The sequence below is a fragment of the Cydia splendana genome, chromosome 1 (assembly GCF_910591565.1).
Source record: "Cydia splendana chromosome 1, ilCydSple1.2, whole genome shotgun sequence".
Taxonomy (NCBI): Eukaryota; Metazoa; Arthropoda; class Insecta; order Lepidoptera; family Tortricidae; genus Cydia; species Cydia splendana.
In genome coordinates this window covers 3997448-4025226 of record NC_085960.1, presented here as the reverse complement: position 1 = coordinate 4025226, position 27779 = coordinate 3997448, and the positions used below count along the sequence as shown (strand labels likewise).

Sequence of the window (27779 nt, the reverse complement as noted above, 5' to 3'; positions counted from 1 at the left end):
CATTAAACATTGTAACTACATACCCCCTCATTCATAAAACTTCACGGGCCTGTTTAAGTTAAATTACGTTTAATCCCTTTCTTACAAATACATAAGTCAAAATGACAGATAGGGACAAACGATTATTAGCTAATTCAGGTTCGTAGCGCGTTTATGAATAAGGGGACCACTGTAAACCTAGCAACATCTTATGCCAGGAAAATATACTTACATGTTAGCGGCTTTCCAACAATAAGAGTAACAAAACATCGCATTTTTTGTAATTGTGTTCATTCACACTTGAAAAAAATGAAATAAAATATGTATTATCCTTTTTTAAGTCTATGCGTTACCAACTGATATGTTTGAATTGAAGTCGAAAATCATGGTATGCTTCAAAATTTGGCTTGGCACCGACTTCAAACATACCTATCAGTTGGTAACGCATAGACTTAAAAAAGGATAATATTTTATTTCATCCTTTTTGAAGTCGGTTTTCTTTTTTTTGTAAAAAGTTTTTATAATATGTCTATTTTAAATTATCGACACTTCTCTTGAAAAAATCATACAATTTTACAGGCAGTTCAAAAAAGCTTTATTTTTATTTAGTACAATTTACCAGAAATTTCAATATCATACCGAATAATATGTACGAAATATCGTTTACCTTGTAGTTTTTCAGCGTTATCACTTTTAAAAGTACCTTAATTATGATATATATGAATTTTGACAAAAATCTTATTAACTAATTTATCAACAATCAAAGTTAAAACTACATATCAAATTCGAATGGCTTTTTCGCAGGCGGTTTAATCAATCAATCAAAGCATTTATTTTCAGGCAACTAAGGCCCATAGATAGTAAGGCCCATACCTTACAAACTAACATATATATAAAATAATAAAAATCTTAAATACTAAAAAATCATTTTCGTGACACAGTTAGTTAAGGTTTAATTAATGGTGGTGGCCGTATTTTTGGGCAAATGTATACGCTTGACAGCCGGGCACACTTCGCATTCCATTAAACTGGGCAACACGCATATGCACGGGCACTCTTTGATCTCGTCCACTTCGATTTTTTCGCCGGGTACGCAGCCAGTTGCTTTCTCTGTAACATATTATAATAAAGAACACATAGGACCACATAATTATGTCAGGTTAAGTGATTTGACCCCTTAGACTCTAAGGCTTATGGCTCCTCTGCACGGAGCGGGCGCACGTACGCGGCGCGGGTGCCATTGTAGGTGAAATCCGCCGCACCCGTCCGCGCCAGTTAGCGTTGCTCATACCAAAGAGAATTGATTGTATAGAGAGTTATTGTCATAGTAAATATTGTAGTCACAGTCTGCCATCTTTCGACACAAGATTAAAACTAAAAATGAAATAGTATAAAATCAAAAAATGTATATATAGGTATGTATATGGATATTTGATTTATTATTTTTTAGAACGCCATATGAATTTAACCCACGTTCTTTCATTGATTATGTTTTAAAATTGTTAAATTGATCAGAAATCATAGCACAACAAAACAACTAAATACGTTTTCCATTGCGGTCTGTCAATGTGGTATATATACATTGTTTTTTTTATGTACTTTCTTATTGGGTGTTTATGGAACTTACTTATACGCGCATACGAGTAGACAACAAACATGTAAAATTAACACTTTTGGCACAGATATTAGTTGAAATCTTACCGCGCAGTATATTATACAGTTTTTTCGACATTCCTTGTAACATGTTCAGGTTGTGAGAGTCTCTCAATTTCTTGGAATCAAGTGAGATACACCTCCATCTGCCGTTGTAACATTGACATATGTTACATTCAATTCTCTTATAGCCGTCTCCTTCGCATTCACAATTCTCTGAAAAATGTACACTTAGATGCAAAATTGTCCCAATAGTAGCATATTAGTAGAATGTGAAGTGTGTGTGAAGATGCTACTATTGGGACAGTTGCACCTAAGTGTATTTCTTAAAGTAAGATGAACTTCATACATTGACAAGTCATTTCGTATCTCTGTCGCACGTGCATGCCTAGTTATATAGCTGTATCACTCACACAGTGGCATTGACCGTCGGCTCATCGGCGGCGCGGCAATATAATTAAATACGTTAATTAATAGGCGAAGTCTCTTACATACTTTTGCCAACCCTGATTTTCAATGAATTGCAACATTGATATAGATATAGTGCACAATTGTTTTCCATCGTATTTTCGGACCGGAAACGTTCGTATTTGTCATGCTATTTCAGTCAACCTCAGTACTTTTTGTACCGAGACTGACTGAAATAGCAAGACATGTTCGTATATTTCCGTGAAAATACGATGGAATATAATTATGCACAGTGCACTAAATCTGTAACGGGGTTTGTTCCTTAATACGGAGAGCTAGCCATAGAATAATTACGGTGGGAATTAGAGGAAAGAAACTGGCCGCGTAGCCAACCTGCCAATCGCTAACGCTCCGTAGCGATCGAAACGCAACTGTCACTGTCGCACTTATAAGGAAGAGTGATAGAGAGACACAAAGCGTTTCGCTATCGCTTTCGCTGTCGAAGCGATAGCGATTGTCACCTTGGCTAGGCCGGCTGTTAGGTTAGGTTTCTCTACTGTCCTTACTACCGGATCCGGGCATCTGGCAGTTGTCCATCAGTGGTGGTGGAGGAGGATAACATGATACGGATATGAGACAGGCTGAGATGTTTATTTGTAATTATAGTGTGTATTTTAATACGACCACATACTCTAAGGGCTAGTATAGGCCCTAATGAATTTACTTTCGTATGTAGACGAAAATTTTACGACTTTTATTTTAGATTTTACCTATAAGGGCAATATGGCTAATTCTGTCATAGGCACTATTCCGTCTATTAGCGTTTTTCTCGAAAAACAAACAAAATTGATAATTTCATCGACAAAGTAGCGATTGCTTTTAATTTCAACAATCAAAAGCAAATGTTTTTTTTTCCTGCGATTGCAAATCAAAGAAATATACGCTCGTGGACGGAATAGTCCCTATGACGGAATTAGCCATGATGGACCTTACGCAGAATTCCGTACACGGCGGTTCTTTTTCTTTCATCGACAAATCAGCGATTTTTAGTTTCAGTAGGCTATTTTTAATTTGAAAAAGGTATACGCCTTTGTACGGAATATTCCGTATGATGGATTTGGCCGCATTTCTGACCTTATAGATAATTAGCACTAAAACCTACGGCTCATTTTAATTTGCGGTAGTATTAAAAATACATGCTCTATAATGTTATTGAGATTCTTACTTTCATTATGGTCATCGCTTTGAAAACTATTGGTGCTGAATGCTGCACTCAATTTTTTCACTTCCCCGCTAGCTCTGATATCTTTTGTTTTTTTCACTTCCCCGCCGGCTCTGACATCTTTTGTTTTTTTATTATTGCACGTTTTGTGAGGTTCGTTTAGGCTTTTTCGCCCGAATACGTCTTTCCAGCCTATTTCAACAAAATCTGGTGATATGATCATCACAGGTATCCTTTCAGGAAATTGTCCAGTTGGGTCATTATTAAGGACAGACTGATGATTAAGTTCAAAATCTTTATTTTCGTTGTTTTTAGGATTAAAATCTGATGATTCTTTCATTTCTTTAAGTTTATCAAGCATATCGTCTTTTGCCTCCGCAGGACGAGATAGAAACATTTCGCTTAGCTTTAATCCAAGATTTTTGTTTTCTTGGTCTCTTTTTATTGTATTCTGATCTGACCTTAGCATTAGCATTAGCATTAGCATTACTGCCTGTTTCCATTTGTTGCTACGTTTTTGGTATTTTCCATTGTTTACTAAAGGGCCTACGTCTGTTAAGTCTTTTATCACTTTAACTTTACCCTTCAAATCATTTTTTTCCTCCTTAGAACTGGATTGGAACATTCCTGATTTTAGCTTATATTCATCATTTTTGCTTTTGTAGTCTGTCTTCAGTGTATATTTCTCATCTGACACTAATTTTGGTAGATTTAAGAACGCTTGTATCAATCTTAGACCTATTTGGGCTTTTGATTGGTCTTTTCTATTGTGTACTAAATAACCAAGGTCTGTTTTCTCTTTTATCACTTTAGGTTTACCTTTCAAAGCATCTCTTTCCTCTTTAGAACTCGATTTGAACATTTCCCTTTTTAGCTTAAATTCAGGATTTATGCTTTTATAGTCTTTTATTAGTGTATGTTTCTGATCTGCCCCAAATTTTTGTATTAGATGAAAGAATGCCAATTTCAATAATAATTCTTTGCTAAAACCTGTTATCTCATTTGATTGGACTTTCGCATTGTGTATTAAAGGACGAAAGTATGGTGAGTGTTTTATCACTTTAAGTTTGCCCACAACATCTTCCTCATCCTTAGAACTGGATTGGGACATTTCTGTTTTTAGCTTGCATTCATTATTTTTGCTTTTGTAGTCTGTCTTCAGTGTATCTTTCTGATCTGACACTAACTTTGGTAGATTTAAGAACGCCTGTATCAATCTGAGACCTATTTGGGCTTTTGATTGGTCTTTTCTATTGTGTACTGAATGGCCAAAGTCTGTTATGTCTTTTATCATTTTAGGTTTTTCCTTCAAAACATATTTTTCCTTCGAACTGGATTTGAACATTTCTCTTTCTAGTTTAAATTCATGATTTTTACTTTCGCAAGCTCTTTTCAGTTTATTTATACAATCTGGAAGACCTAACTTGGAAAATAGCATTAGATTTACGATTAACCGTTTCAGTCCTAGTGAATCACTAAGACCTACTTGCTTTTCTGGATCGTCTTTAGGAAGGATGCTTTTCAACAACTTTTCTTCATCAACACTGGTACAGCCCAAAACCTGATACTCGCTGATTAATAATACCATCTGGAATTCAATTTCAAGCCGATTCATAGGTATTTTTAAAAAAGTCTGGAAAACCTGACAAAAGCGAAATTAAATGTTTGCTCAAATCAAGAGCGTTATTGATTAAAAATAGGAAAAAAAACCGGACAAGTGCGAGTCGGACTCGCCTACCGAGGGTTTCATACAAAATTAACTTACCAATAACTTATTTATTTTTTATTTTTTTTACAAATTTATAGTTTTCAGATTTTTTCCTGTACTTGTAGTGTAAAACGATATTACTTGCCAAATTTCATAGTTCTAGGTCAACTGGAAGTACCCTATAAATTTTGATTCCCTTGAGAGTGTCGAAATATGCGTTTTTTGCGACACAAACGACTGTATATATTTTTTACGTTAACTTAGAAGTTTGATTTTTTCACAACTTCAAGGGACTGTAGACCTGAATATTTATATGGTTTTAATTTCAATTAGATACCTCCACGCGTTCCCGAGATAAAGGGTCTTGACAGCCAGACAGACGGACGGACGGACATCAAAATAATCCTATAAGCGTTCCGTTTTTTACCCGTATGGAACCCTAAAAAGTACCCCAGATGTCACAAAACCTATACCTATATATAAGTACAGACTTAACTATCAAGTACTTTTCGGGATCTATCTGATGATGATGAACCTAAACTCAATGTGTGATTTTCCATCGAACAAACAAACAAACAGAGAACCGGGCCGGAGCTTCCGGCGCTTTGTTTTTTATGGAAAGCAGAGCACCACGTCATCAATCACCGATCAGCAGTCCTAGAAAATGACATGACATGTCGGACGTCTCGGTCCGGGCTCGGCCCGGTCTAGCGTGAGTCATCCTTTATTCGAAATTACAAATAAGTATACGACAAAATCCAACACAATCAGACACCGATTTTTTCAAATTTAATAAGATTTTAATTATTCCTAGCCCTACATATATCTATCTAATCTAATACCTTTAAACGAGCAATTCATGTTAATTTATATATATATATATATATATATATATATATATATATTTATATATATATATATATCGGGGATCTCGAAAACGGCTCTAACGATTTCCATGAAATTTGCTATATGGGGGTGGAGTATTCGGGAGCGATAAATTGATCTAACTATGTATTATCTCTGGCAAAACGCGCATTTTTGAGTTTTTATAATGTTTTCCGAGCACAGCTCGGTCTCCCAGACATTACTTAGCTGTAGTGTGAAGCTAGCTAGGTAAAAGTATGCAAACTTAGATTTTGATTACTTACCAAAACCGAGACCAGAAATGTTATTGCACCCATCTTCACTTTTCCTCACTGCATGTTATTTTCCATCTATTCAAAGCATTGATTTTTATACCGAGGAATCACTTAATTGATTCCGAGGAGACAAGCGTGAAATTGGTCATTAATTTGAAATTAAAAAGATAACGAGCTTGATCTAAGTACCTTAATTATGCAAGGTAACTGTTTGATGATTATTAATTTCACCCTAATGTCGATTTTTTTAAGAGGAGGCCTTAAGCCAAAATTGAGGAAGAGAGCAATACCTACCTACATGATTGCGTGGCTTTTAACTTTTTTTCCCTAATAAGTCTGAAAGTATACCTCTGTACCCCTAGTGTTCATTCGATAGCGTGACGTGACGTACGTGTCATTTTGAACGGGATTTGAGTTAACAAAACGTCCCGCTTGGTGCGTTGTTCAAAACCAATTAAAAAATAGACATAACGCAAACGCGATCGATAGAAATGTACACTAGGGGTTCTGATTAAAATGTTGCTCTTCAAATCCCTCGGCTTATCACTAACTATTTTGTACTATAATTATACTGCTATAGTATACAGGTAACGATATATACCGGGTGTGGCCTGTAACATGAGCAAAAAATTAAACTGTAGGCTGTACTCCTCATACTGACCAACATTTGTTCAGCGACTTTTAAAAATAACTTGTGGTTTGATTTTTATTACACTTTAAAGTTTATTCTAAGACGCAATGTATTGCGAATTTTGTTATGTTTAAGGCGTGACAAGCAACGTCAATCACACTAATATGGCGTGGCGATGGCGTCCATTGAAGATAATATTTATTTTGTATGAAAAATAGGGAGTCTAAATACTTCATAATTTTTAAAAGTTGTTGAACAAAAGTGTCACCGTTTGAGGAGTACAATCTATGTTTTAATTCTTTGCTCGTGTTACAGGCCACACCGTGTATATCGAGTCAACATTAACTTGTCGGTTTTGCTTAAAGCCGATCTCACAAATATAGTCTAGTTTCCGAGTGTTTTTTTCATTGCTTTCTGTTATTAAAAGTGTTCAATAAAAACTGCAATTTACCTTTAGCTCCCTCTTAAGCGCAGAGCTAAAAGATATTTAAGCATTTAAAAAAATAGTTTAGCCATTTTACCGACCGAAAGTATGGCGAATTGGAAATAATTCGTAATAGACGATGTTTTTAATTTGCGTAACGGATGTATTATGATTCTAGTAATATTTACCACCCATACTTAACTGTTAACTATACATCGGTGGACATTGTGCCTTTTGTAATAAGGTGCTGTTTGTACCTAAGAGCTAGAATCCAACAAAATATCGTTATAATATATGCTTTCCGGTATTAATATGCAATGTTTTTCCTGCAGATTTTGTATGAAAATATATTTTGTAGATAGTTAAATAAGCATCTAAACAAAGTAACTGGTAATAAGTAGTATTTAGCCAATCAAATTAGATCCACAAAAAAATGTATTGAGGAATGAATTCCCAGCAAGCTGGAAATCGTTTTAATACCTTCATTTGCGTCCTAAATTCGTGTAAGCCGAGTTTGCACAATCCCACGAAGGATTCCTGTATATATTATATGTACCTATATATTTTTTTAACGAGATTATAAAGTGTCCCACTGTATGTCTTTTTACTATGTTATGTAAAAAATATCAGGCTATTACAATTTAATATATGTATTAGAGTACACATGGTGCTACTTTACCGTACTAGTGTCATAATTAGCACTTTACATTCCTATGTCGATAACTTAAATGGTCATAAATAGCTACCTATTTATGACCATTTAAGTTATCACAATATCTACATATTGTAAATCGTCATATATGAAAGATTTTTTATCACTTTATTTATTGAAACATTAAGCAAATAAATATAAATGTTGTATAAAAACTTTTAAACAAAAATTATCCTAAATTAATAAAAATAAAACATCCCTAAACCTAAACTACAATAAAAAAATCACCCCTTGGCAAGGTGCCGTAGATCGTAGACGTCACTACCGTTCAGCCTACCTCACCTGACGAACAGTAGAAGTGGTCAGGCTTGGAGGGGTGATGATATATTAAAAGGCCCTGCACCTCATTGAAGCGACGATTAATATCTGAGTAGCCTGTACTTAAAACCTTATATTAACAGTCTGTGCTAAAAAAAATCAATCAATCAATCAAAATATACTTTATTCATGTAGGCCTAGCAACAAGCTCTTATGAATCGTAATTAATCTTAATCTAATTATCAGAGCAATTTATTGATGTTAATATTATTCCATAATAAAATTGGATTATTATACATATCAAATTTAACACTAAAAATTTCACAAAAGGATCGTCAAACATTAAAAAGATTGTATAAAAAAATACTAGTCTAGAATGTCTAGAATAAAATCTAAATGTCAAAAAAAAGCATAAGTAACAAAAGAAGTAGATAGTATTACATCGGAATATCCATTTCCTCATCATTAATCAAATATGCCTAATAAATAAATAATCATTTCGAATAACAATTAATCCCACGTTGTAATATCATTCATGTAGTCTTGTGTGGTATAATAAGCTTTAGAAATAAGTTTACGCTTTACATAATTCTTAAATTTATTAATAGATAATTCAGTAATATGGTTTGGAAGTTTATTATAAAATCTTACACAATTACCCATGAATGATTTTTTAATTTTATGGAGCCGAGTGAAGGGCACTGCGAGCTTATGTTTATTTCTAGTATTAATATTATGAATTTCACAATTTTTCCTAAAATTTACAATATTTTTATGTACATACAGAATATTCTCATAAATGTATTGACAGTGCACTGTCATTATGTCAATTTCCTTAAATTTATCTCTAAGTGAGTCTCTATGGTTCATTTTGTATATTGCTCGAATAGCCCTCTTCTGCAGAACAAAAATGGTATTTATCTCTGAAGCACCGCCCCACAGTAAAATACCATATGCCATAATGCTATGGAAGTAACTAAAATATACTAATCGAGCTGTTTTCACGTCAGTTAACTGACGGATTTTGCTCACTGCAAAAGCTGCAGAGCTCAGTCTATTCGAAAGAGTAGCAATATGGGGACCCCACTGGAGTTTAGAATCTAAAGTTATACCAAGAAAAACTGTACTATCAACTAATTCCAATTCCTCATCCTTCACAATGACACTTGTTTGCACATGCCTTACGTTACTACTAGTGACAAACTTAATACATTTAGTCTTTTTCTCATTTAACAATAAATTATTAACATTGAACCAATTTACTACTTTTGAAATGGCATTGTTTACATCATTGTAAGCTTGTTGCTGTCGTTTGACTTTGAAAATAAGTGAGGTGTCGTCTGCAAACAATACTATATCATGGTGGGTCTTAACAAGGAATGGCAAGTCATTTATGTAGATAAGGAACAGGAAAGGCCCCAATATTGACCCCTGTGGTACACCCATAGAGACCAATGACCCAGGTGATCGCTGTCCATTCACATCGACCCTTTGTATTCTACCATTTAAGTAGGACTTAAGTAAATTCAGTGCCGATCCTCTAACTCCGTAATAATGAAGTTTCCTGATTAATGTTTCATGACAAACACAGTCGAAGGCCTTAGATAAATCACAGAAGACACCTAAAGCATCTCGTGACTCCTCCCAGGCATCGAAAATATGCTTAATTAGCTCAACACCGGCATCGGTTGTTGAGCGACCCCGTGTAAAACCAAACTGCTTATTATGCATCAAATTATTAACGTTAAAATGTCGTACTAATTGAGAAAGAACTAATTTTTCAAAAATCTTGCTAAATGTTGGTAGCACAGATATCGGTCTAAAGTTAGTGGGGTCAGAGCTGCTACCAGATTTAAATAAAGGAATTGTAAAGTGTTGTAAAACGTGTATTATTTTTATTTTCTGTGCGATGGTGCTACTAATATTAGCAAAATAGCTAAAGTGTTGATACTCGTAGATTGAAAAGTGAGCTGTATAAAATTAAAAATAAACGATAAATATTAGTGATTTACAAGGAAGTTTCTTTTCAACACCGAAGACTTCCTACTACAATTAAATTATCTTATGCCTATAAACGAGCAATTCTTGTATAATTATTTATAAGTATATATATTTCTTGGTTCTCGGAAACGGCTTTAGAGCCCGATTTGCTATATGGGGGTTTTCGGGGGCGAAAAATCGATCTAGCTAGGTTCTATGGGAAAACGCGTATTTTTGAGTTTTTAAATGTTATCCGAGCAAAGATCGGTCTCCCAGATATCCAGTATTATCACGAATAGCGCTCGAAAGGAAATCGAGTGCTAACATACCTACAAGATTATAAATCGTGTCAACACCGCGTCAGGAGAGCTTCGCAGATCAACGCAAACAAAATAAAATTTTACGCTTGTCTTAAATTCTTTACGTGCTCAGTATACTGTTATCATCGGCGAGTTTTACGTCACACCTTTATTTCGGATGGTTTTCATATTTTACGACGCTGCAAACGAGTGAACTAAGTGAGATAGCGCCTCACGAGTTTAGTGTCGGTGTAAAAGCGTTTAAATGTTGTATGATATCCATCTGCGGAATACAAAGTGTGGGCACAACTGCGTAAAGCAGCGGTTTAGTGCTACTGACGTATTCGTAGCGTTGCCGAGCAATCGGGTGGACCAGTGTGCAGTTTCACGGCTTCGAGACATATTTGGAGACAATCTCACATAGATCGAACTAGCCCCAAACTGAGCAATGCTTGTATAAACGTATTAGTGCTCGACATGCTAATGCCCAATAGATGACACCTTGTTGTCACCTCTATTGACAATGACTTGAGTTTCAAGATGACATGTACTGGGACCGCGTCAAGCACCAGTAAGCTTACCTTATACCTACCATCACCCTCCCCGATTGTTGCGCCATTTAGGGTCCTAGCTAAATTGGTTGTTCAACTTACGCTATAGAATTTGCTAATTTGGCAATAACCCTAAATGCCATAACAATCCCGTGTGGTGACTGTACTATGATACATATTCTTGCAAATACATTATTCTATTGTATAGAAAGCATCACGTAATCACCGATCTCCCATCTCCCATCATAGAAAACGAATTGACAGACGCCATGGCCCCGGCCCGGGCCGTTTTAACGCGAGTCATCCTTCTGCGGGCGCAGCACGGTTCCATTTTTATCGACTATCACTATGCGCGTTCCTTTCGCACTTACATAACATACCTACTTGTTAGAACGTGACAGGCATGGTGACAAGCGATAAAAACGCGACCGTGCTACGCCGCCTGGTCATTATTCTGGTAGGCCCGAGCCAAGACTCGGCTAGTGAAGGCAATGCTAGCAGTGACGTTAAAAGTTGTGTTGTTCGCGTCGTAATCGTTTTGTCGAGATTGGGCTTTGTCGCCGTTTATCCACCTGGATAGCGACTTTACGACACCGTCATTACCTAAATAAGGTTTAAATATTTAAAGATACTGAACTGAGTCTTTTCAGGACAGTTTACCTCCTCATTGCATATACCTAATACATTATGAAACAAAAAAGTGATACGAAAAAATTATAAAGAGAGAACTCATGTCAGATTAAAATTAAAACCCACCCCACGCAAGTAAAAAAGGTTGTTAATCCAACACAATTTAATTTCATGTTTGCGCCGCATAGTTGTGAACTTTTTAACATTTTATTCAGTTTCAGTGCAATTACACTGTAGTGTTGGCGGAAGTTGTTGTACTTTCTTTTGCCACGAGTGTAATAACAGAGGAGCTAACGAAGTTAGCGCGTTGCTGTTTTGCGAGCGAGTATCGGGGGTAATTTTGTTGCAGCGCTCTCCGTGTGCTCTTCGTGACGTTGCGTCTGAAAGGGCATTTCTAAGTTGATCGCATCCTATCACATCGGTGGCTCTATTTTATGATCTAACTACTTTACTATTGATTTTTTACTACACCAGCTCGTAAAGGCTCTCTTTATTTTTCAAAATCTGATGACAAAGTTGCATTTTATTTACAAGAGTATATAGCAAAGTAATTTGATGCAAATCTTAAGTTGTTTCCTCAAGTTGGCTGACTTTTAAATGAGTGGTGATTTTAAATGATAAATATTTATAAATCCGGCCTGCAACATCGAATTTGCGGCAGTAATGCTGTCGGCAGTAATGTCTCTGCAATACAGCTACATAAATACTGCCGATTGCATTATTGAAACGTAAAGAAACGCCAAATTAAATAATATACAGTATGTATCTGAACGAAAAGCAATTACTCAAACCCGTTAATGTTTAGGTCATACTGAGCAACTTTTACTATGGGATCAACCCCGAAAATAGTAAAAGTTACTTAGTATGACCTAAACATTAACGGGTTTGAGTAATTGCTTTTCGTACAGATACATACTGTATAATATAAATGTCAAGATAAAGTGGCGACTTTTTGACGTTTCATGCAGCAGTCGGCAGCATTGTACCTTTCCGCACACTTTCAACGGTTCCAGCCCAATCCACGGCCGGAAGCGAATAGCCCCACAAATCCAACAATATTGCATAATTGACAACGCCCCTAAAAGCCGTAGCTCAGTTGATTTGTAAGCGATGCAATAACTTTAAAATGCTCTGCATAGAACCAGCTGGTTTACGAGATGGCCAGCCGCTGTTGCTCGATCCAACAAATCATTTTCATAGACGTATTTTATGAACTAGTTCCTCCATTCAGAGTATTGCGAGGCCAGATGGCGGGATCGGGCCGTTTTACAGTTCTAATTGAATTGAATTTAGACAGTTTTGGACAATGATAAGATTATTTAAGTAAGGCGCTGTTCTAGCTGAAGCATCGTCGGCAACAGAGTTCACTGAAAAATATCGAGCATGTGATGTCTATGCACCGAAATATACATTATACACGGTGGCAAAAAAAATAAGTGCATTCCCGTTGCCAGGGAGGTTTTGGAATTATACCAGGGGGGTGTCACTACGCAGTTTAGGTACATTTGGCCGGCGCGCCGCTCGGAGCGGCAGGCGTATGGCAGTAGGCTGGCGCTCGACCGCACGATAGTCGTGTCACGTGGCGCTCGCGCAAACAAGATTCACCGTTCGTGCGCGGTTATAAGTTTCAAATTAGTTCCAGGCGGCGAGTATAGGTATAATTTTATACCTAAATCTGACTTTTGTGAAGGAGTGAATTTTCTGTACGGTAGTACTATTAGTTATTCTGTGATTATACTGAGCAACTTTTACTATGGGATCAACCCCGAAATCGAGAAAGAAATTTTGAATGCACTTATTTTTTGGCCAAATGTGGCCACTTATGCGACGAGGCATAAGAGAGAGGGCGAATAGCGAGCGAGAATTTGAGAACTCTCGCCGCTATTATCTCAGGGAGAGTAGAAATTAACAAAAGCTGTTAAAATGTGTCACATATCTTTAGTTCACATACATCATGTATTAATAATACATAGGATTAATAGTAGATGCCTAATTTGTGTTCAGCTAGACAAGGCGCTAAGTTCGTCTCATTGGATCCTATTGTATATCGCAATATACCAACTTAGGACATCACAACCATTTGAGTAAACTTTACGACTCCAAAAGTCGTGTCGTGTTGGCGATTCCCGACGCTAGTCGGAATCACGTACCATCGCCCACACTGTTAACTGTACATCGGTGGACCTTATGCCTTTTGTAATAAGGTCCACCGATGCACAGTTAGGAGTGTTGCTGTTTGTAACATCGTTGATATATATTAGTAGTGTACCTAGTACCTTGCCGAGCGCTTAATACCATCAAGTAAACCTGTGTAAAACATCAAAACATTGAGAATATTTTTTTGCCAATCCTGACTTTCAATGAATTGCAACATGATTCAAAGTTACTAAGATTCGAGAGATCGCATAGCTTACAGGAAGTACGTTCTAGGAAAATTGAATCTACAGTGTGTTGATAGTCAATACGGTTTCCTCTGCGGGTCTTTCGATTGCCAAGCTAGATGGCAAGTGTAAAGCATTTCTGTAAAGTACCTACTCGACAATGTAATCTGACTTACAGTTCTGCGATTGCATTGCATAACGAAGTGCGCAAAAATATAGTGACTTACATAAGTGTCTCTAAAAACAAAATATGTTTATTTAATTTTTGGTTGCTTTGTTGTGCCTGATAATTGATATTACATATTGCAGATTGCTGAGTTCGAGTCAGTCAATTGATATAATATCGGATAAAACAACTTTCACACTGATTATTTGTAAAGCTATTTTAAGAAAGTCATTCAAAAAGGTGTGTGACAAGCGAGCATTTTGCATTGTTTTATTATAACTATGTATAATCAATGTTTAATATACGACAGCAAGGTATACGAGTAACTATAAGTATTAACTGCAAAATCTCGACACAAACAACTCATATGGACAACTAATAAATAAGAGTATAATAACATTAATAACACAGTTTATGGACAACAACTATCTTTCAAGCCATTCTCCGTTAAACGACTCGAGCCGAAATAACATATACATAACACACTTTTCATGTTCCGGCCCGTTTGCCAGTGGACATGATTAAGTCATATTATTGTGTCTTCAGAGGCTCAGATCAGAATAAGGCTTGGCAATATTTCAAATTAAATAACTTCGTTATCCGTTATTAAAAAACTTGTTTAAACGTTAATTTACCATTCAAATTTCCAAATAGATTTGGCTTAGGTTCGTGTTTTACCTACTACGTATTATTATTATATTAGGTCGTGTTGTACCTTCGGAAAGTTTCCAAAATGGCGAAATTTCAACATGGAAAAATTTTAGACGCTTCTCAAATTTTTGCATGGAAATCGAAATTTACCACTTCCAAAATGAAAGATTCCGTTGTTTCCAATGACATTTTATTAATAATTTCGGGAACTTTTCCAACTTTTTCGAAACTTTCCGCAACTTACATATCTGTAATCCTGCCGACTGCGCCATATAAACATATACATAGGAAACATCCATCTGACTGCAAAATCTAGCCTGTCTGTTTATTTTCAAAGACCAAAAGGATCAGCAATGAGCTCGTGACAACTCTAGAGCTACCAAGCATCCATAGACCATGGAGACGGCTATTTATCAGGCAAACCTTACCTTTGCTACCGCCACGACATTAAAAAAACGTTAATCACGATAACGTTGATTAACTTATGACTCATAAGTTATGATGAATTATAACTTTAGTTAACGAATTAATGTATTAACGGTTACGATTCCAGCTTTGCTTCAGAGGCATATTTCAGAGTCTGGCAGCGAGCCAGAACTGTGATGTGTCCCGTGTTGTCATTCCCATAGCTTTCTCTAAGCACTAGTGACACCAGTGTAAATATGCGCGAAACAAAATTTTTCACCACACCAACGCGAGGAAAATACTAATTGTAATCAATATAAATGAAATTCAAATTAACGTTATTCAATATTTATCATTCAAAATCATCACTTTTAACTAAATCCAACCAGCCAAGACGAGGAATCAACTTAACATTTGCAATAAATTACTCTGCCACGCTTGTGGATAAAATACAACTTTCCCATCAGTTTTTGATGGTGAAATAATACCTACATTTTATTGCAAATGTGCTAAGTGTCATTATGTCCAGAGATGTCTTTTATGAGCCGTAGGCGAATTGGGTGGCTTCAATTTCCCAGAATTGGGTGGCTACCGCGAACATCGAAATAAAAATAGAGCGATGGAGATAGACACAAGATCTTAGGATTTTCACGGTATGGCTACCGATGATAGATAGCTCTAGGTGTCCGCCCATCAATTGGACTCACTCGCATTCGTGCAGCAATAGGAATACAACCAGCTTCCGCCTATTAATCATAATTCAATGGCGTGGCCGATGAATTGCCATTTTTATCATTAGGCTTTTAGGCGAGTTATCTAGGCTCCGGACGGAGGTTACTCGTTAGTGTCTCGGATGTCTGGGCCGTGGTTATTAAGTAAGAAATACCTATTTATTACTAGTCAACAGGCAGGGTACAGTAGAATGTCTTTTCGTTAGAATTTGGAGCAGCTGAACTAGGGAATTAGCAAACGCCGTTGACAATGTTGCGATTCATTGAAAATATAAGGGTTGACAACAATACGTATCCTAAATTGCCTTGTAGAACATATATTAGCATTAAATCATAACTCCGTTATAAGTTGTATCATGGGTTTTATGGGTTTATTCAACTTTTAGGATTAGAATTTTGAAATTAGATTTAGTATAATTTTCAGAAAAAAAAATGATAACGCGAAGTTAAAATAGAATTTTTACCTATATGTTTACTTTCAAACTATTTTTTACGCAGCTATTTTATTGTGAATTCAAAGGATATATATTTTAATATTTTACTTGGGTGAAGTTGGGCACTAACGGCGAAGTTAGGATTTCCTACGGTAGAAACTTTTACCATCCCTGATTTTCAATGAATTGCAACACAATTGCAACATTGGGTTTGGGAATTAGTAGAGTACACACAGAGGTGATAGGGTACGGTCGCAGCAGATAACATGAATTTTCCGGTAGGACTGTAGGTACAGTCCGTCTTAAGCTAACTCTACGCCAAGTTTGAATCAATTTTTCATACAAATTTAACTTTTAATTTGAGGCTTCCACACTTTGTCGTAGCAGAGTCTGTGCAGCTTGATATATATATACGATTCTAGTGGAAATGCTTCGTAAAGGTGAAACAACAATTTTCGTGACAAACGTTGAATGGGTTAAAGGTGAGTCATAACTTCATAAGTTATATACGAGGTAATAACAACTAAAAATTCACATTCAGATTCAAACAAGCGTTTTTATCAAAATTACTACATTGAAAGCTTAAATTCGGAAAAACAACCACTCACAAAAAAACCAGCAGTAATAGCCACCGATTCAGATTCCAGCAATTTGGCCGGCAATTTGAATATTTGTGAGTTGCCAGTAGAGAGAGACGTGACGCCACTGTCGAGCGTTCAGGGGCCCTTTTCAAGAAAGGTCTATGAGTATTAATTAATATAGATGGTCAAGCAAATCTTGTCAGTAGAAAAAGCCGCGAAATTCAAATTTTCTATGAGACGATATCCCTTCGAGCCTACATTTTTCAAATTTGCCGCCTTTTTGTACTGACAAGATCAGGGGGCCGATTTTTGAATTTCGACCACTCGATTTCGTGTATTTCGTTAAATAATATCTCCACTACTAGGCATTTAAATTCTACGAATAGAATTGAAATCAAGTGGTCAATACCACTAGATTCCAAATTTCGATCGCTCGTATTTCAAAAAATAGCATTTCGCCGTTTTCCACCGATTTTCGAGTGACGAAATCGAGCGATAGAAATTCAAAAATCGGCCCCCTGCTTGATCAACTTTAGTTACGTTTAGGCTTTCGTAAAATGGGCCCTTGTTCCAAGATGCGGATGACACACATACAATCAGTAAACACCGTTATCAATGTTGCAGTTCAGTTACTAAAATATTCGAAAGGTTCACAAAAATATTAAGGAGGAAACATTTTCTTTGATGTTAAGATTCGAGTGCATGAATGATGTTGAATGCTAAATATGTAATTGAATACTTTTTTTTTTCTATTTCCTCATATGCTTTGAGAAAAGCACTATAAGTAAGCCTCGACAGGAATAGGAATTCGCTTTGCCGTTACCCGGCCTCTGCAATAATGTACGATTTTTAATTTAAAACTATTTTCACGCAGCTCTATTTATTGTGAATTAAATAGATATCTACTACTGCTATTTGCGTTTAGTGGCAAAACGCAAGTAGCAAATGTATGAACTCGCAATAAACACTAATACCTAAAGGCCTAAATGTTTAAACAGGCCCCAATGTGAAGGCCGGCCACACTTACCCGTATGACCATACTTTCCCGTACTGATCTTACTTCAAAATTAATTATACTAATGTAGAACAAGAGCACGGTGTATATTGAATTCACATTCGCTCCATTAAGTTCGGTTGGACAAGTTCGGAACAAACAGGGAACGCAAATATTTGGGTGTTCCTAAGTATTACGGAGTTAACCCGAGTTCCAGGTTTCTGTGTAATCATGTTGTTTGGGTTGTTCCGAGTTTTCTGGGATTTGGGAAAACGGGACTTGTTGAGACGGGATAAATAAGTATACAGTGGAACTTCAATAGCGCGAATCTGGAAAGTCAAAAAGTTCGTGTCCCTCTAATGCTGGTAAAGATTTTCCTTACGGTTAAACATAACATGTCTTATTTATAGGTCAGTTGTTTTTTTTTTTAGGAGATTCAGCGATAATTATAATTATTACGAGGTTTTGTCATGGTCTGGAATAAAATCAAATAAAATCATTGGAATAAAATGAAATAAGATCATCTTTTCTTTTAATCCTGTCCCGAAACAGATATCTTAATTTTATATCTCTCATAGTCGCGAGAGGTAGGTAATTTAATCCAGTGATATTTTAATGTGTTCAGTTCGAATAGAACAAAGCTAACTTCCCGCGACAGCCACCTTGGCTGAAGGAAGTGTATAAACCTCGTTAGAACTCTTAGCTTATTGCTCTGCGGTGTCGCCATACAATCGAATTAGCCTGTCTTAAAGCGGACGCTTCACACACATAGCGTCGAGTTGCCAGCGTAGGAGTTTTCTGGAGATTATATACAATAAAAAACTTAACGGTCGCTTAACACTGAATGAACCAGTTTAACCACTCAATTGTTTTTTATAAATTGTTTTAGTAATGCATCAATTTTAGGGACGATAACCCTTCGCGCCTACATTTTTAAAATTTGCCAGTCTTTTCTACTGACGGAAATGGCTTGAGGGTCAATTTTCAAATAGGCATTTTTTGCTGTCCCACGGCTAAAACTCGAAGTCCATAGGACTAAAAGACTGGGTATGTATATATTTTCATTCAGTGTATTATTAGCTTTAAAAATAATGAACAACTGTACCTAAAATATTATTTGTTCCTGACAAAATCGTATTTTAAGTTCCAAAACGGCGAAATTTGCGTTTTTCGCGTGTCCCAGTGGCGGCATCGCGCAATAAAAAAAATCATAACTTTGGATGTAGGCAACGTATTATAAACAACTTTGTATTTCTATAAAGAGCATTTTCTAGAGAATTGATTTAATCATATTGATAAATTAATGCGTTATTTAATAAAACAAGGGAAGCCTTTTTATCGCTGTCCTGCGCGGCACATGTTTTGTTATGACTTAAATATACCCCCTATAATCTTCTTTGTCTATTGAATAACGGTTAGATTAAATTTACAACGCAATAGTGCGGTTAGTTGGGCATCGATTGACATCAAATGTAGACCCGGAAACAGTTTAATTTATTTAAAAACAGATAAAAATCTCTTTCGATATATTTTGGTACGACTACAATGACATTTGTATGGACGCTTAATACGTTGGTACATAGTTGGAATAAAAATGTTTATTTTATAATAATAGTTGCAAATATAGTGTTTAAATATATAGTAAAATAAATAAGTGAATCGGTTGTATTGTGTAGGAAATATCGCTAAAAAATATTATTGGCGACATGTCGCGACATTTGTATGGCGACATTTATACGGCTATTTTGACCGTATAAATGTCGATTGTGGCATACAAATGTCGACATAGTGCCATACAGATGTCGAGAAGGTGTTATACAAATGTCGTCAGGGTCTTATAAATGCAACAAAAATAATAAATAGTGGCATATACATGTTGATACTGCCATATAATGTCGAAAATATGCCTTATACATGTCAAAAGCGCCTTACAAATGGCTAAATAGTGTCATACAAATGTCGTCTAACTATAAAAAGTACAGAGGTGCCTCCTACAGTATATTTTTTGTTGTTAAGAACCCTTCCTAAAACGATGATTATAAATCAGATTTTTCAAAAATAAAAAAATGCCATACAAATGTCGAAAAAACACCCTCTTCAAAAATTGACCCTTGACAGAGTGTATGTAGGTACATGTTACCAGATACTTACTGATTACTAAGTAAAATGCCTTTATAATAACTTTTTATGAAGAGTCTACTGACCTCCAAAGTAGTACTGCTGTTGTACTTATTTTAGACATTATTGTACCTTAGACATTATTTATTTTTGGAATCATTTTGTTCGTTAGTATGGCAACCCCAACGTCACCAGATTAGCGGACCCGTCACGGCTCGTCGCGGGCCGCATTAGAGCGCAATCACTGGAGTGCTTAACACGGTAAATCTAATGTTGCCAGTCACTGGCAAATTTCCAGTGACGGTGACTCCTGACCAAAGATCAAACACAAAAGTCATTTACGCTCGGGATCGCCCCACTGAAGAATACTTCCGGTTTCTTAAGTATTTTATAAAAATAATATCGTTTTTCTTGCTGTTTTATACGTACAAGCTACAGAGGAAAACCTTATATAATTAACCCTCAATGTAGTTTAAAATGTGCGTATTGGGTATCCTGCAATTTAATTCATTTAATTTTTTGATGTATCGATTTAGTATATTAATAAATAATCAATTGGCTAAGTGATTCATATATTATTTGGACACTCTTGCGGTAGGTAAACCCTAAATATAAGATACGACTGAGTATTTAACAGTAATACTATTTAGGATATAATGTGGAACAAAAATACAGATGATCCGCTTAAGGGCATAATCGATATCGTATTCTAATTGTAAAAATATGGGAAAAATAACTTACCTACGCTCAACAAATAATTGTATGGTCGGTTTCGCTTACCTACGCCTCGTAGGTATATCCTGATTTAATAATCTTACGACAAGTTTGGTATTTATTACAACTCTTGGTACTCCGTACAATGTAATTTACTTTCATGGAAGTCTTTCCTTTGAATCTTTTTGTCTGTGCAACGCCTGCCGCGAACGCAATTCAGTAAAATTAGTAGCAAACAATAAACTATTGTGAAGTCTCTTGAAACAAATGTGAGAATTTAAAACCTTTGTGTTGCCAGTGGAATAATTAAATGTAGTGAATAAAGAACCAGTGGAATGAATAGAGGAAATTATTTGCCTCTATTGTTTAAAGTGCAACTGTGCTTTTTCTAAGCTTCTCCGTTTCTATTTAGTTCAAAAAGATAGCCTTTGATGTTACCAGTCTTACACAAATTATTACGATGACAGTTGCGAAGTGTATTGAACATAAAGTTATGCCATCTTCACCATTTAACAGTGTTTGTTTCTTCAAAGTTCGTGTATTTAGACTCGGATCGCTGGTCTCACCATTAGGTAGGTCCACAGAATAAGTAATAGTATAATCTTACTTGAACGCTGAGGGCACGTCGGATTCATCACCAATCGTAGATGATATACACTTCCACTGCCAGGCATAGGCTTCTTATTGTTATGTGTATTCGGGTACCTAATTAATACCTACTTCAGAATGTCGGATAAACCCGAAAATCGCCCTTCATTCCATCATATTAGAGTCCACTTTCTGAATTACTCGACAATTTTAAGTATTCGAATTTACCCGAACATAGGTACCTACTTCACATTAGGGTTACCTACGACGACTTAAACGTATACCTCTGTAAAGCTTAGAATAAAAAGTGAATAAATTACTGTTTTGGGTGAAACTTGAACTCACGGCCTCTGTGATTCTACGGCAAACAAATAGGTATATTTAAAATTTTTAAGATGTCCGAATTGTAGGTCGGCTCTCAAGTACTTAATGACTTATTTACTTACTACGTATATATCTACTCGTACGACCATTATTTTTGCAAAAAAGGCACATACTTTCTGGATTCTGGTGGGTGTTTCAACAAGATGGGTTTACGAAATAAAATAAGCAAATACGAGATTGATTTTTACCACTTTATTTCATTCCCAATTAAAGTTGTACTTCTAAATTACAAAAAACATCGCATTATTTTAATAGCCTACTTACTATGATCAAGGCTGAATGTACAGATTAAAAACACTAACTTAAGTACTATTTACAGTGTACATTAAATAACTTAAAACTGTGGTCATCTAAAATGTAAATTTTTAATTACAATCCATTGAGGCACATTTGCTACAATTGCGCTTCGTATAAAAATCTTAATACCATGGTTGCAATAAACGATTATGATTATTATGATTAATAAATAAACAAGTAATACAATCCATAATTAATACCAGGTAAATACAAACCGACCAAATGCTTGTCGGACAACGCAAAATTTACAGCGGCAGTTAAGCCCTAGGGGGCTTTGTTCGCTGTCATATTTTTTAAAATATATTAATGCTTTTTGTTAATAAATATGTAAATTAAAAAATAAAACTGACCAGTTACAAAGATGTCATCTATATACTGGCCACCAGTTTTGTATTCAGAACCGTATTGTTACTTGCGTACATTTGCTACTTGCGTTTAGTTAGTGGCAAATGTATGAACTCGCAATAAACACTAATCAATGTGTAAACAGGTCCCAATGTGTAAACAGGCCCCAATGTGAAAACCAGCCACATTTACCCGTTTTGACCGTAACTGTTACTGTTTTTTGTGGAACTGCCAGTTATTGGAAAGCGGCCAGTATCAGACGATTTATCCTATTTTTATCTAAAGTACCTCTATTTAATCAGTGCTTGTATACTAGCGGGTTCGACTCGTATATATACAATAAGGGATCACAGCAGTCTTATATAATTCAAAGCACTCATTTACATCGCGATAAATTCATCACATCTATATAACCATAATTATATTAGCAATATAAAAAGTTTTGGCGGGATTTTATATAGGTACAGATGTTATGCATAATTGTTTTCCGTCGTATTTTCTCGGAGACGTTCGTATTTGTCATGCTACTTCAGCCAACCTCAGAACTTTTTGCACCGAGACTGACTGAAATAGAAAGACACGTTCGTACGTTTCCGTGAAAATACGATGGAAAATAATTATGCACTACATCTGTACGTAAGTTTAGCAATTTTTAGGATTAGAATGAGCACCACAGAAGGAAGCATGAGCTTGTTAATCACTAAAATGTGTGAATTTACACCAAATTAAAACCCCGATAAATATCCTTATTCGTACCTAGTCGGTACGGTACGAAGTAGGTACCTACTACCTACTTCTGTGGAGTTCTTTCTATTCTAATCCTATAAAAAGAACTACCTATGTACTACTTTTGTTCTCCGACGCCATTGCATAAAATTATTAATACACCATTTTAATAATTACTGTTTATTCAACTACCTTGTTGTATTAATATAAACTATTTGTGAAAAGAGTCTTAACTTACTTTTTAATTACGAATAAATACATTAAAAATTTCATATGCATTCGGGTAACTGCAAAACCAGGGTATTTACGAAAACAATATATGCAAATATACGCTGGCAACACTTCACTGTTGCTAGACAATATTTAATAGCTACAGGTTGAATATACTTGCGATTTTCGAAATGACCTTGTTTAAAAAAATACCCAAATGCACCTATTAAATAATTCGCAATCCTAGTAACTTTAAATGCTCGGATAATAGGTACTGTAACAAATATTTATTAAATCACAGCATAGGTCAAATAATTTGAGGCAATATTCCTAAGTTCTTAACTGTTTAAAGTTAGCCGAGCATGCAAGGATACTAGGATTGACTGTAGTTTTCTTATAATATTTACAATGTAGATATATAAACTCGATATAAATCAACACACAGGGCTAACTGAGAATAACAAATGCCAAATAAATAAATTCGTGATTTTAACTTGACATAAATATCAAATTTTAATAATAACTAAGGACATAATGATCCTAGCATTCATCTTCTATCAGCACCATTTTTCCAAAAAACTTACATTGAGAAGCTTCAATACTGGTTGCAATATTCTTGTACTACAAGTTACCTTCTTGTACTTATATTTTAGACTTGAGTAAATGGTAAGTAGTCGAAGTAGGTACAGTCACCTGCAATAATATATTGCGCAATAAACCGAGCAAACATATATATTAAAAAAAATTAAAACAAAAACATTATTTACTTTGCTAATCCGCTAAATACATGAATTGCATGCAAAAAATGCGCATGTAAGTATAACGGGTTAGCAATGATTGACTAGCACGTTATTATTTATCGGATCGGATTAACAAAGTAATGTGTTTGTTTTAATTATTATGGATTTCCGCGGTGTACTGCCATCTCGCCGAAATATTTTTCGCCTAATTTCACTTCCCAACCAACTTATTGCAGTACTTTTAGTTGGCAAACCAATGCTTAGCATATTATTATTTAGCATAATTTTTATTTGATCACAATTTTATTTAGCAGATGTTGATTTTACCACGATTTATTTAGAAAAATAGTCACTAAGCAAATGTTTTATTATACCTAACTATTTATTGTTAAATAATGTTTGCCCAAATTGAAACTTTTCATACTTTTTATTTGATCACAATTATATTTAGCATTTTTTTAAGACCCGTAAAACGAAACTGTTCCCAGAGATAGGTAGGTTATGGTTATTTTTTTATGACCCTAAAAACGAAACTGCTCCCAGAGATAGGTAGGTTAGGGCTTTTTTTTTATGACCCGTAAAACGAAACTGCTCCCAGAGATAGGTAGGTTAGGGTTTTTTTTTTATGACCCGTAAAACGAAACTGCTCCCAGAGACAGGTAGGTTATTCACAATATTAGGCGAAAAATAATTTATGCCTATCAATACTTTCGACATAACAATAAAAGACATTTTGAAACATGACCAACTATTATGCCATACAATAATATAGTAACAATCCTCCGTAATTCTCCGAGGTCGGTCTCAAAGCATTTAAATTTATACCTGAAGGTAATTGAAATAGGAAAGAAAATACATTGATAATTTTAAAGTGATCTGCGCTGCGCTCCGCCGGTTTGCGCAGGCCTTAAAACCTGATTCTATTATATATTTTAAAAATCCTGCACAATCATATTTGGACAGCCGGTCGTAAGGCTAGCCAGGTTGTACATAGGGTATACCTATAATCCTGTAACCTATAATTTTGCGCGTTGTGTGATAAGATAAATCATTGCAAGTGAATGTACAATCGATGCCCTATCTTCCAGGCCTGCCTACTTGCCTAAAATGTATATTTAGATACGATAAGTCTCGTGAGGGCCTATTGGAACCAAGATCATTTATAAGTTTATATTTCGCTTAGATTTAGTAAGTATGCATAAGAAAACCCCAACTAATGTGATCATAAGAAAACTTAAGAAACATTTGAACTAAAGCTATTTAATTGTCGTGGTGACAATAGCCCATAATAGTTTTGTAATTAGTCTAACGAGGTGCTCAAAATTGTGAACACATTCCGTGTACGCAATTTCCAACTATATTTCAATGTCATTAGGGTTAAAAATTGCCAAATCATGGCTTCCTGTGCCTACAACTCGGAATGTAAGCAGGAATATAAGATTCCTGTATTGAGAATCTAGTAAATCAAGATTTAGTGATTGTAGAATTTCGTATTGTATCGTCTAGCAGTAGGTTAACCTATACCTATCTCAATACTGTTTCGGAATGTTATAAATTAATTCTTTGTTTTAGTTAACATCAGATAGTGACGGCGAAAGTGGCCTAATTCATCACAAAACATCCTTATTTATATGGTAACAAAGCTGTGTTACGATATATTTGGCAACTTTGCCGTCACTATCTATTTGATGCTGCCTATATACGGTATAAAGGCCTGGCCATCACTTAGGGGCCTGTTTACACATTGATTAGTGTTTATTGCGAGTTTCATACATTTGGCGCTTGCGTTTAGGGGCAAATGTATGAACTCGCAATAAACACTAATCAATGTGTAATCAGGGTCCAATGTGAAGGCCGGCTCCAATGTGAAAGCCAGCCACACTTACCACATTTCTGACTTTACAGTGGCGCCCAACTCTAGTAAAACCGTTGTAAAGTGGACACCGCAGCTTACACTCATAGTTCGGAGCTCTCTCGCTCATCAAATGGCCGGGCACGTTCGCCCCGGCGATCACAGCGCTCGGCACTCTGCAGGGACTAAGTATTTTCCCTCAATATGTATCCTAACTTGTCATTGTGTTACAAACTTTACAGTGGCGCCCAACTCTAATAAACGTCGTAAAGTGGACACCGCAGCTTACACTCATAGCTCGTCGAAGGACGAGCTCTCTCGCTCATCGAAGGGCCGGGCGCGTTCGCCCCAGCGGTCCCAGCGCTCGGAGCTCAGCAGGGACTCCGTGTCCTCCTCGGGGATCGGCAGCGGGAACGCGATGCCGTCGCCGAAGCTGGTGTTCCATGGTGATATAAGATGTAGAGAATGTTACGATTCGTTTATAGTAGAATTATACGGTAGGTACTTATCTTATTTGGTTATATAGCGCTCTAACCATAATGTTTATTCTACATTTGGCTAAATGTTTGACAGCGTAATAAAGTTATATATCCAAAAAGTTGCACCTTTTGTAAGAAAGGCTACACCAAATAAGACAAATACCTCGTAGCACAGTCGGCCTCAAAAGTCGTTGAACCTTTGATGTTTCGCCACTTTTGCCGCCATGCAAACATCACTAAGAATAAATTCAGTTAAAAATTCACACGACTTTTGGGGTCTAGTCGACGAAAGACAAAAAAATGCGAAATTAATCTGACTGTTTTACTGTAGTACCTTTATCTACTATTATTTACCAGAAAATAGTTACCTTCAGCAGTTTTCGTGGGAATGAATTATATAAGATTCTAATGTTCTGTTTAACAATAGGTATTCTATTGCTGTTTATCTACACATCTGTGTACAAACTTAGGTTGTATTTCGCTACATCTTTAGTAGACATGCAAAACTTTATGAACACTGTAATAAAATATCAACCCTCATAAAAAAACTCATGGTGATAAAAACTAGAAGAATAAATAAATACCTACAAATATCGTCACTACTTTGAAAAATCTCGTATATCGCACTGCTACTCAAAGTTAAAACGCAGTAACTCTGTATGCATCCTATGATTGGCAGAACAAGATACGAGGTTTTTTCAAAGTAGTCTCTATATGCTTGTGTGTATCATTCTTAAGAGACTTAAACACAACCCACTGAAACTAAGTTTTCAAGTAAATAGTAAACTCTTGGAACATCATTTTAGGAATAGGTATTATTGATGTTTAGCAAATATTGCCTACCTACTGTCAACGTATTTACAGTATATAGTATATATAGTAGTATAAGTATTTCAGGAGCAAAAGTATGTAGACAATTAAACGCTTATTTAGAATTGTAAATGTAACGATATGTTATGATGATTATGTTTAATGTGTCTAAATACCGTCAAATAAATAAAAAAGTGCAAATATACGCGATCAACCAAAACATATATTATGTGACTTTACCTAATTTATTTGCAGTGCTACTAAATGTGTTGCTGTAGCTTCGCCTATTTTCTAAATAGTTAAGCATATTTTTCTCAAAAATGGACGGCAAAGTCGACTTTGACGTTTAAAAAATTGGTCGCGAAGCGCGTAGTTTATGGTCAGTCAAAAATTAAAAAGTTAAAAACATTGCAGTCTCGATTTTGGGACTGCAATGTTGCATACAAATTCCATTATTTGTCGTGTTCAAACTTTTTAAAAGTTGAAATGGCCATATCAAATAAAGACACAGGCCCATTAAACAGCCAAAGAGATGATTAGTACTTATAATTATAATGTTGGTACCGCGACTATTTAGCT

General features: G+C 35.7%; 1 protein-coding gene and 1 long non-coding RNA gene across 3 annotated transcripts; one reads left to right on the top strand and one right to left on the bottom strand.

Moving 5' to 3' along the window:
* Window positions 1-557: 557 nt before the first annotated feature.
* On the bottom strand, window positions 558-6252 carry LOC134793257 (uncharacterized). Of its 2 annotated transcripts, none has more exons than XM_063764913.1 (4): window positions 6119-6252; window positions 3266-4850; window positions 1681-1848; window positions 558-1089 (listed from the first exon to the last, which is right to left on the bottom strand). In XM_063764913.1, exons 1-4 carry the CDS (start codon window positions 6149-6151, stop codon window positions 932-934), a joined length of 1944 nt encoding a protein of 647 aa, XP_063620983.1. In that variant the 5' UTR covers window positions 6152-6252; the 3' UTR covers window positions 558-931. The 2 variants fall into 2 exon arrangements, with proteins under 2 accessions (XP_063620983.1, XP_063620923.1); XM_063764853.1 differs by having other exon boundaries at window positions 3266-4904; window positions 6119-6176.
* Window positions 6253-21884: 15632 nt separating this feature from the next.
* LOC134806842 (uncharacterized) lies at window positions 21885-23077 on the top strand. Its single transcript, XR_010146558.1, has 2 exons — window positions 21885-22844; window positions 23025-23077. It is a non-coding gene; the product is annotated as an uncharacterized LOC134806842 (long non-coding RNA).
* Window positions 23078-27779: the final 4702 nt, after the last annotated feature.

Bases quoted from the DNA above. Each gene is read 5' to 3' on its own strand.
- LOC134793257 (XM_063764853.1), bottom strand. From the start codon at position 6,151: ATGGGTGCAATAACATTTCTGGTCTCGGTTTTG. The intron at 1,849-3,265 runs GTAAGAATCTCA...TACATTTTTCAG, and splicing joins AAGCGATGACCATAATGAAA to AGAATTGTGAATGCGAAGGA. The intron at 1,090-1,680 runs GTAAGATTTCAA...AATATGTTACAG, and splicing joins ACTGTATAATATACTGCGCG to AGAAAGCAACTGGCTGCGTA.